This window comes from Trichechus manatus, unplaced genomic scaffold, assembly GCF_000243295.1.
Source record: "Trichechus manatus latirostris isolate Lorelei unplaced genomic scaffold, TriManLat1.0 scaffold00068, whole genome shotgun sequence".
Taxonomy (NCBI): domain Eukaryota; kingdom Metazoa; phylum Chordata; class Mammalia; order Sirenia; family Trichechidae; genus Trichechus; species Trichechus manatus.
The window spans coordinates 1256545-1267404 of record NW_004444004.1 but is presented as its reverse complement, the minus strand read 5'-3'; the positions used below and the strand labels follow the sequence as shown (position 1 = coordinate 1267404).

Sequence of the window (10860 nt, the reverse complement as noted above, 5' to 3'; positions counted from 1 at the left end):
ATGTCTTCTTTGGTGAAGTGTCTGTTCATTTCCTTTACCCATTTTTTAATAGGATTGTTTGTCTTTTTGTTGTAGAGGGGTTGGATTTTCTTGTAGATTATGGAGATTAGACCTTTCCTTAGCACCTGCTTTTGAGAGACACGGAACAAGAGTAAGACTAAGAGGAGCTGGTCAAAGGAGGAAGGCCAAGAAGTGGGCAGATAGAGATGAACCCCACAAGGAAGACCCTGACCACTCAGAGAGCAAAGGCCTGTGCATAGTTCATTGGTTTACAAACCCCTGGGGTCCTGGAAGAGAATCAGGGTGAGGGACCCTTCCTGGCATGGGCTGCTACAACATCAGAGGAGCAGTAGGTCCCCTAGAAACTCCAAGCTTTGCAGCTGCTGTGTTATCCCCGTCTAGATAGGCACTAGTCAAAGGGCAGGGTGGCGAGAAGAAAAGCACGCCCTCTTCTGTGGAGTGAAGTGATGCCCAGGGATGATAGTGGCATGGCCCTTCCAAACCCCAGGCTACCCTCCTGAGCACCACTAAGCCCTAGGCTTTTTCCTGAAGCAAATATTTCACTGAGATCTAACCAGTAGGGAGACTTCTGAATTTGCCCCAGACCCAGGATATTTTAGAAGGAAACACAATTTTGGACTTGTACTCCCAGCTGTTTTTTTTTTTTAATTGTTGCTGTTTTTTGTTTTTTCCTTTCCCTGCAATGTGCCTTGTACTTTGAGTAGACATTCACTGAATTGAAACTTAGAGTCGAATTGAACGATAATGGCAATTAGTGTGTGTGGGTATAGGTGTGTGATTCCATTTACCAAGGTTAATTTTACGAAGTTTTTTTGTCCCCCACCCCAGAATTATCTATTTCATACCTGAAGATGGGTGATGGGGAGGGTGGAAAATATGAAGAAAACTTGGAAAAATTCTGGAGGTACTTTCTCCCAGCTGCAAGGCATAAAGGGAAGGGAGACAGGCATAAATATTGACACAAAGTTCATGAAATTTTAGATCCACTGAGCTCAACTGCATTCCTGGATAAGGTTGCCAATACTTCCAGTCCTGCTGAGAGGCCAGGACAAGCCCCATCCCACCATAGTTAGTGACTAAAGTTGGGGTGATGAAGATGATTTGACAAGAGCAGCTTTTGACTTCTCTGAATGAGGGGGGAGGATGGAATCTCTCGTCAAAATGGGGTTTTTTTGGTTCCGCCTGTCATCTCTAGTGTCATTCGGAGATTGTTTGTGAAGCTCACATGAGACCCTGTCCGGGAGGGAGCTGAAAAACCTAATTCATTGCTTTTGCTGTCATTTGGTGCCAAGATTTGCCCCAAATGAATTACTGGCTGCTTTTCCAGGAGAGTCTCCATCTCAGCCAGGATTCTTCTTGGGCACCCTTCCACCCACCAACACCTTCTGCATCTGCAGCCACATCACCCCTCCCCATTTTCCTTCCTCCCAAACTCAAGGTTCCGGGCCCTGGCCATGCAGGGCAGTTCACATGATCCACAGAGAACAAGGCACTTTCTCGGTCACAGTCTTTCCTTCTTGCATCCTTCATCCTAGACTTTGGGGATTTTCCATGAAGTCAAAGTAACCCTGCAAGTAGCAGCGGCCTTCCTGTCCATAGTCTTCCACATTGGAGTGGAACCAGAAGGGAAGAGCGAAGATAAGCGAGAAGCAAGGAAAAAGTTAACTATGGCATTTCAGCCTCCTTATTCCCCCAGCCTTTTCAGAAAAAGGGACAAGTAAGTAATTAGAACTAGATAGAGATTCAGACGAAGGGGGCCGTGGTGGAGGGGTAAGTGGGGAGAGATGTTTTTCAACCATCCCATTAACGCTGCCCTAACACGCTAGTGCTCAATATTCTTTTTGTATTTCCTTTTCCAGCTCCTAACCCAGTGTTTGCTTTGTGGCTTGTCCCGCATCTCTTGCATTGTGTCTTTTTCCGCTTTTCCTGACACAGGACCCTGTGTTTTGCTGGCAATGTTGCCGAATTGTTGGGTGGAACATTCCCAAAGATTAGAAAAGTAGAAAATAAGGAAGACTTGCCTATAAATAGTTTCCTTCTGGCTGTGTAGTACACAATACTTCAAGTGTGACAAAAAGGGAAGTGAGATGTTCCCCCTCATCCCCACCCCCAACCTACCACACCCACCCTGAGTCTGCTCCCCACCCCTCGTCAGCATGCTGAGATCATGCCCAGGGCTTCTGTCGCCCAGCCTTTGCCCAGTCTCTGTTCCTCTGTCCCGTGGGAACCCGAAATAGGAAGGGCCCTTGTCCTGAAGAGTCTGGCTTTTGAAGTGGAACAGACCAGTGGGAATGTTGAGATACTTCCTCCACCTAAAAGGGAACAAGTAGGCTCCCAGGGGCTGCTGAGATGGCGGGAACTGGCCCCATCCTCATTATGCCATCCTCCAACTAGCAGGTCACTCCTGAGAGAGATCTGGTCAGCTGTGTGTTTCATTGTAAAACCCCGTGGCATTAGGGCTGGAACTGAGAGCCAGCAAAGGGCTTGGCTCATCAGCTGTGTGCTGCTGTCCAGCCTATATTGTAAGTTGTAGGATGTAAGAAAGGGAGGTTGGGAACACGTTGGGGGCACTGGGCTGTGGAATTCCTAGGCTACTATTTCCTGTTTGGGGACCCACCTCCACAGGACGCAAGGACGCCGGGGGGGCCTCATGGATCAGCACTTTACTCAGTAATGTTAGATCAGATAATAGATATCAAGTACAGCATAAACTTCCACTCACTGCAAGGTTTGGCCCAGCTATTCTAGGCATCAGAATTTTGTGGTGCGCTGAGGTTAAGCTGAAAACTCTTTGGATTCCTCCTCCCAGCCCCCACCTACCCACCCCCAACTCCCCTGCCCTTGTGGAAAATCTTTCTACTATGTTTAAGTCCATTGTCTTCCCTTAGGAGCTGACTCTGGGGTCCAATCACTGTTTGCTAATGGGAGATCTCAAGGCTTCACCGTGATCACTCCCCGCCATGCAGAACTATAGGTGGAGAGGTGACAAGAGACTGGCTGAAGGTGGGCTGAACCCGGGATAGCCTTTTGTTTTCTTAAGCTAAATCTCGTATATGAGCTTGTTTTCTTGTTATTTGTCTCACTCTCCTAAAAGCTGAGCACAGCAGGAATAGGATAAAAAGGAGTTAATTAAGGGTACCAGTTAGTGGGGCCTGGGAACTCGAGGTTTGAAGGGACTGTGATTAGCATTCCTTGACTCTGTACCTTATTTCGAATATTGTATACCCTAGAGGACTACATAGTCCAGTCTGGGAACCACATGGTTGAATTAGTAGTTCCTGTTTCCTAGATAGGAAACCCTGGTGGTGTAGTGGTTAAGAACTACGGCTGCTAACCGAAAGGTCAGCAGTTCGAATCCACCAGGTGCTCCTTGGAAACCCTGTGGGGCAGTTCTAGTCTGTACTATAGGGTCGCTATGAATCGGAATCAACTTGATGGCAACGGGTTTGGATTGGTTTTTGGTATTTCCTAGACAGAGATAGTTTTCTTTGAGGGCTGCTTGGCTGCCTTTTGAAATGACCCGAGTGAGCACAGCCCTCTTAGAAAATTCAATGGACAGACAGTTGGACAGTTTGGCTATTCTGGTCTCCCTCCACCCCCGCCACTGCTGCTCTCCTGGCCTTGAGTGTCAGAAATGCTGGCACCCTAGGGCCACTTCTCCTGCCCCTGCCTCTGTTTTCTTCCTTGCTCTTCTGGCAGCTTCATCCCATCCCCCAACTGCCTCCATTCATTCATTCCAGCCCCCACTCATTCAATAAGCATCCCTCCCAACCTACCCCCTGCCTCACTGTTAAGTGTAGTAGGAACAAACTTGGTCTCTAGGTCAGGAAGACCCGGGCCGGAGTCCCAGCTTGGCAGTTTATTAGCTGTGCTACCATGGGCAAGTTAGCCTTTCTAAACCTCGGTTTCTTCATCTGTAAAATGATGGTGACAGTGCCCACACTGTAAGTTTGTGGCGCGGCCAGCACAATGCTTGAGCCTGAGCTGATGCTCAGTTAATGGTAGCTGTTGTTCTCAACGAGGATCAAACTCAGCTTACTTTTTCACTGAAGTATAATTAACATGGAGTCTCCAGGTAGTGCAATCGGTTATGCACTCGACTGCTAACCAAAAGGTTGGAGGTTTGAGTCCACCCAGAGGCACCTTGGAAGAAAGGCCTGGTGATCTACTTCCAAAAATTCAGCCATTGAAAACCCTGTGGAGCACAGTTCTACTCAACTCAACAGCAACTGGTTTTTTTGCTTGTTTTTTTTTTTTATTATTTTCAATGGGTCTCAAACTCAGCTTACTTTTTCATTGAAGTATAATTAACATGGAGTCTCTGGGTGGTGCAAACGGTTAAGCACTTGACTGCTAACTAAAAGGTTAGAGGTTTGAGTTCACCCAAAGGTACGGTGGAAGAAAGGCCTGGCAATCTACATCTGGAAAATCAGCCATTAAAAACTCTATGGAGTATAGTTTTACTCTGATGCACATGGGGTCGCCGTGAGTCGGAATCAACTCAATGGCATCTGGTTAACTGGTCTCCGTATAAGGGAGTCTCTGTTGAAGGAGTCGATTTTCTTCTGTACTGTGTCCTGTTTCCCTGGCAGTGTTCCACTCCCCCTCACTCCCACTAGCCCAACTTATTTCTCTCTCTCCTTTTCTTCTCATCATCTCCCTTGGAATCTTGAGGTGAGTAGCAATTGTTAGTTTGGGAAAAACGTACAAGCTAATGAAAGGTCACTTCAGAGACTTCCTGGACCAAGAAAGCTCTTATGTGTCATAGAGGACAGATTAATATATTAGGGAATTCCAGTATCAATATCAGTTAAGCTCCTGATTTAAGAAGCTCTTTTTCTCAGCTAATGTTCTGACTAGAACACACTGCTTACTTCCAACACCATGTTCAGAGCGTTTGTGACCGAAACGTTAACAGAATGTCCTGAGATTGGGATCATCTCCCACTAGAAAAACCCATGCTAGACCAGTGCGGTAGGTTTGCTTGGATAGTTCGAATTGTCAGCCCTTTGTAAATAGAATGGTTGTTGTGCGTGTGTTACCATCAATTGGATTCAATGGGAATCCCAAGTCATAGTGAAAAATGTTGGCTGCTCAGTGGCATAACTGCACTGGCAACCTTGAGAAAATCAAGGCCTTCATACTGGGCTTGGCTCGGGCCTTGGCCAGGGTGTCAGTGCCAGGCACCTGGTTAGGAGAAACATCCCGAAGCAAATAATAATTACCTTGCATGATGATAAGAGGCCCCAGTACTTTCCCAATAGCATGATTGAATTGGGGTATTTCTTTAGACCACAGCCTGTGGAGCACTGATTCATAGGTACTGGCCTTAGATTCATCCAAACTATTGTATATGTGGTGGAACTCAGTGTTCTTCTTATGGCCCTGGGTTGGTGTAAATAATACTCCTAGTTGCATCACCTGTCTGTCCCCTTGTCCTGCCCAGGTTGCTCCTTCTGGCTGCAATTCTGCTTTTGTCCACTAGGTGGCCTCATTTAGGAAGGCGCGGGAGAAAAGGACCTTAAGCCTCATGCGTTTTTCGTTTTTTGTTTTTAAGCCTGAGGCTGAAAAAGAATGAAAAAATATTTTTGATGGCAACATATGTAACTCTTATTAGGAAACACTAATCTTTTTATGTTCCTTGTGCTTTGGAATCTTTTTGTTTTTGTTTTTTTTTTTTCCCCTGAAGGACCGACCCTCCCATGATGCGGCTGGACCCGGTCACGGGGCAGGTGTTTTCTTGGGATGGTTTATATATAACCTTGGTTTGTAGTTTTGTTGTAATTTGCTGTTTATATGAAAGTAACAAAATCTTAAAAAGAAAAATATAGACAGGAGACCCTGGATGGTGTCAAATGTATTTTCTTTTGCAGAGTAGGCTGTGGAGACCAGGCTGGTATATTGTGGTCACTCCAGTGCCCACTACCCTACCCTGCCTCCTTCCCACCTCCTCTAGCGCCCACCTAGCCCCAGCTGCTCCCATCTGCATGTTCACTCACTCATCTGAGTTCCTGGACACCCTCTCCTCCATACACATACATGCACAGATTAGCTCCTGAGCTAATAAAAGGAGGAGGGGAGTGGATTGGTGCAGGGGGTTGAGGCAGGCTGGTGAGCCAGCTGGCTGGGTGAGGAGACAGCTGAATGGGTGGGAGAGTGAACACGTAGGTGACAAAGTTTGCGTGCAGGAGAGAGGCTGAGAGGGCAGGCAGTGAGAAGAAGGTGAGGCTCCCGACGGTGAAGGTGGGTGACTAGGGAGTGTTCAAGCCATCGGGGTATGCTGGCTGCCACCTCAGGAAGAGCTTTGAAAACTCGTCCCAGCGCCGCCCTCTACTGAATGTTTCTATCTCCTGTTATGGCATTTGTGCTTCTTATTTCTCTAGAAATCAGCAATCTCTTAGGTTCAGCTCCAGTTTGGTTTTTACCAAGCTCCAGAGCCCTCTTTGGAGATTCCAGCTGGCACAAGAAACTGCTGAACTGTTTACAGTTCCAGCCGAAGGTTCAGGGAGGGGATGTGGTTTAACTGGGCTGCAAAGCCCGGTACAGGACTCATTTGCATGGCCCCTGACGCCATGTGACGCAGCCGGCTCCTCCTATATAAAGAAGCAGGAGCCGAAATATCTTCGAGTCTGGGTTGGACTGGCGGCCGTGGAGTTTGTGATACATTAGGTGACACCCCTCGGGTCACTTCCCCTTCAACTCCAGCTGGAGCGCCTGCCAGACTTCGGGTCAGCTCGGCAGCCTGCGCCCCACTCCTAGCCCCAGGCCGGCCGCGCAGAGCCCTGCCCGGTGCAGCACGCCCACAGCCGCAGCCGCCCAGCCCGGCCCGTAGCTGGTCCAGAGCTCCCTGGCAGTCCGAACCATGAACACTGAAATGTATCAGACACCCATGGAGGTGGCGGTCTATCAGCTGCGCAATTTCTCCATCTCCTTCTTCTCGTCACTGCTTGGAGGGGATGTGGTTTCGGTTAAGCTGGATAACAGGTAATCACTGGCCCCAGCCCTGCTCCAAGCCGAGCCGGGTGCAGGCGGCGGCTGGCCTCCAGCCGGATCTCCGAGCCAGCGTGGTGCTGCTGGTCCCCGCTCCCCCGCGGTGCAGCATCCTGGGAAGGGGCGGGGGCAGGGGACGCAGCGGGGGGTGGGGGTGTCCCCGCTGCGCTGGGATCCGCCGTCGGAGCGTCCCTGCGGCCGCTGCGCCCTGAGAAGGAGTTGCTGCAGCCGCAGAGGCAGCCGCAGCAGAGGGGCGGCGGGGCCGGGCAGGACAGGGCTGGGCAGGGTGCTGGCCACGCGCCGCGCGCAGCTGGGGAGGCCAGGCCGGAAGCTTCCGAGCCGTGCAGGAATTCTTAGCTAGCTTCGGAGCCAGGTATGTTTGCCCGGGATGTTCTGGGTTGGGCCGGCTGCAGAGACAACGGGCTGCTCGCCCCCCATTGTTTGCACATCGCCCGGGCCGGCGAGCAGGCCGCGCTGGCCCGAGCCACCCTGGGGCCCCGCGCGCCGCTCCAGCCTAGGTGGGGAGGTGCAGCTTCCTGCAGGGGCCAGGAAGGGACCTAGGGACAAACTGACCAGCACTCTGGGTCAGGAAGGCAGGAGGGAGGTAGAGCCAGGGTAGATAGAGGACTTTGGCCACAGCTGCCAGGTACTCAGAGTGGAAATGAGTGGGTAACGTGGTCGCTTTGCTTTTTGTCTTGGCAGTGCTTCCGGAGCCAGCGTGGTGGCCCTAGACAACAAGATCGAGCAGGCCATGGTGAGTGGCCTCACTGCGTCATTCCCATCCCCAGAGCTAGCTGCTGCTTATGTAACTTGGGGCAGGACCGAGGGAGGTGGGCACAAGAGCTTGAGAAGTCCACAGCCCTCTTCCCATCCCCTCTGAAGTGCAGTCTGCCTAGCTTGGCATCTTTGAGGGCATTTCCAGTCTGCCCTTGCCGGTCTCCCCTTTCCCCTTCCTCCCTCCCCATCCCAGGGCTTTGCAGCAGCCTCTGGCTTCCCTCCTGGGCCCGAAGCGGGAAGCGGGGGGCCGGGCCGGAGCATCCCGCAGTTGGCAGCGGGGAGAGCTCATTGGATGCAACCGCACTGCAGTGCCTCTGCAGAGCCTGGGCTGGGGTCAAGAGGTGGGGGAGGAAACAGGAAGCAGAGCACCCCATCCCTTCTGCCTCTCTACCAGGTAGATGACGACGGACTCCACCCAGCTGTCAACATGACTAGGGGTTTGGGGCTTCCAGCAGTCAGCAGCCACTTAATTGTGCCCTGGAGCCTACTGACACAGTTCCCTGCCCCCAGTGCACTTGTAGCATTCAGAGAGGATGCAGCCACACCCAGGCCTTCCCCCAGGCCAGCGTCCTGTCTGGCCTTGCTGCAAGACAGCTGCAGACTCAATGTGCTGGGTCAGGAGGAAGGGATGAAACTCCAAAAGCCCATTTTATTCTCTTGGTGAAGGTTTGTAAAGCAGACAGTATGAGGTGCACTGCAGGTCCTCTGTGGGATCTGGGCCAGCCTCAGAACTTGATGTTGAAATGGGGACATAGCAAACCACCAACAACCCGCAGCAGTCTCACCCCAAAGGCCCTTAAGCAGCAGCCAGCTTTGAAAGCCATCACAAACATTGGTGAGAGGAGCTTGTCTAGTTTAAAGCTGTCCCACCTCAGGCATGTCCCAAAGCATCTAACTCTCCTGAGTGAGGATTTAAGTGCTTCAGAGAAAGATGCGTGAGGAATAGGACTGGTGGGCCAGTGTGCTGAAGAGCTGTCAAGGGAAGGCTAGAGGGCGTCAATATGAGGGACCTGGTGGGCACACCGGTGGCAGAGTGAAGGTGCTGCGGAGTGGTTGTGACTGGCTAACGAATGGCTTGGTTGTTGTTCTTTCCTCTGTGGCAGGATCTGGTGAAGAATCATCTGATGTATGCTGTAAGAGAGGAGGTGGAGATTCTGAAGGAGCAGATCCGAGAGCTGGTGGAGAAGAACTCCCAGCTGGAGCGTGAGAACACCCTCTTGAAGACCCTGGCGAGCCCAGAGCAGCTGGAGAAGTTCCAGTCGCGTCTGAGCCCAGAAGAGCCGGCTCCTGAGTCCCCACAAGCGCCGGAGGCCCCCGGTGGTTCTGCGGTGTAAGTGGCTCTGTCCTCGTGGTGGGCAGAGCCACTAAACTTGTTCTACCTAGTTCTTTCCAGTTTGTTTTTGGCTCCCCAAGCGTCATCTCACGTGGAGAACTTTACACCTAGCATAGCTGGTGCCAAGAGATGTCCCAAGGACATGGCCACCTGGGTCCACTCCAGTGACAGACCCCTGACAAAGAGCAGGTCTCTGGAGGCTGAGTTGCATGGGGCTTAGTCACTCCAAGCCAGTGAGCCTCTAATGCCGCTGCACCCTAGGAGATCCCGGGGCTTGCACAACTTAGCTGCAGCTGGCAAAGGAGAAAGGTAGTTCGAGATGGGATGCCAGTTTGCTCCAGAAAGTATAAGGGGTCTGTTTTTCATTTCCATGGACATCTTCAACAGCTTCACTTGACGACTGTTCCTATGAAGAAGCCACTTGTGTTTTAAGCAGAGGCAACCTCTCTCTTCTCCCCTGCCTTGCGAAGGCAGGGGGAACAGACAGGAGAGATCGAGCCAAATCAGCCTTCTGTTGGTTAATATGGTATAATGCATGGCTTTGTGCACAGCCCAGTGTGGGATTACAGCTTTGGGATGACCGCTTACAAAGTTCTGTTTGGTTAGTATTGGCATAGTTTTTCTATATAGCCATAAATGCGTATATATACCCATAGGGCTAGATCTATATCTTAGTGTAGTGATGTATTCATATACACATACACCTACGTGTTGAAGGGCCTAACCAGCTTTGGGAGCGTTGACTGGTCCCTTGTCTCTTAAGGCTAATTGTTTGACTGTGTTCATTTACCAAGTTGGTCCAGTTTGTCCTCTAGGTTAGGTAAGCCAAAAACGTAAAGGCAGGGAAGGGGACCAGCCTCGGAATGCGGCCACGGATGCCTTGCTGCTGCAACCTTTTCCCCGTCTGTCCGTTGGAGACGTGTGAGGTCCTCTTCTGAATGCCAAACCCACCATTCGCTGGTGCTGACTAAATAGAATGGGGTTGAGAGAAGATTAGCTTGGACTTCACAGTGCCGTTTAAAAACTGGTTTTTGTTATTATTATTATTATTATTGTTATTACTGTTGTGGAAAACTTTCAAGTGAACAATTAACTTGATGGCGTCCTGTTGTGGACGAGGGAATGGCTTTGACTTGACGGTGCCTGGGTGATGTACTCAAGGAGCTTGTCTCTGGCGGGTTCTGTGGCAGTGAACACCTTCTACTTCTGACACCTTATCCTGATGTCTGTCTCCAGGATCTGGATTTGGATTTTTCCAGATGTAGCTTGAAGTTTCAATAAACTTTGCTCTCTTTTTTTCTAAAAATAAAATTGGAGCCTGACTGAGTGTAAATGGACTGGGCAGTAGGGGCCCCGCACGGGGTGGTGGTGGTAGTAGCAGGGGCGACTGTTGGTTTTACTAACTGAACACCTATCGACCACCCACTGAGTACCAATCCTATGCTCCATCCATGCTTTTGTTTAACTTTCACAGTACCCGTATGAAGTAATGCTCTTTTCACCTCATTGTATGATAAGGAAGCTGAGACTCAGCAAGTTTAAGTAACTTGCCCAGAGTCACACAGCTGTTGTAGCCAAATGGGGTTCAAACCCATGTCTGTCCTGCTCTGGCCTGCTCCTGCTTTCATATGAGAGCTTCGGAGTAGGGTGGCAAGGTGACTATCAACATGCAACCTCAGTTTGAGGGGGTGATTTGGGAGGGGGAATATCCCAAGAAGGCCCAAAAGAAAAGGACAGAA

At 50.5% G+C, this 10860-nt stretch overlaps 1 protein-coding gene across 5 annotated transcripts in view; it reads left to right on the top strand.

Moving 5' to 3' along the window:
• Positions 1-10426, top strand: part of TSC22D3 (TSC22 domain family member 3) — a 64243-nt gene extending 53817 nt beyond the window's left edge. The window contains exons 1-3 of one of the 5 annotated variants that reach the window (XM_004379750.2): positions 6646-7005; positions 7714-7765; positions 8892-10418. In XM_004379750.2, the coding sequence (XP_004379807.1) occupies positions 6884-7005; positions 7714-7765; positions 8892-9122 (405 nt within the window). In that variant the 5' untranslated portion in view covers positions 6646-6883 and the 3' untranslated portion in view covers positions 9123-10418. Of the gene's footprint in view, positions 1-6645; positions 7006-7035; positions 7385-7713; positions 7766-8891 lie in introns of those variants that run through there. The other 4 variants (XM_004379752.2, XM_012556525.2, XM_023734446.1 and 1 more) reach the window with 4 other exon arrangements.
• Positions 10427-10860: the final 434 nt, after the last annotated feature.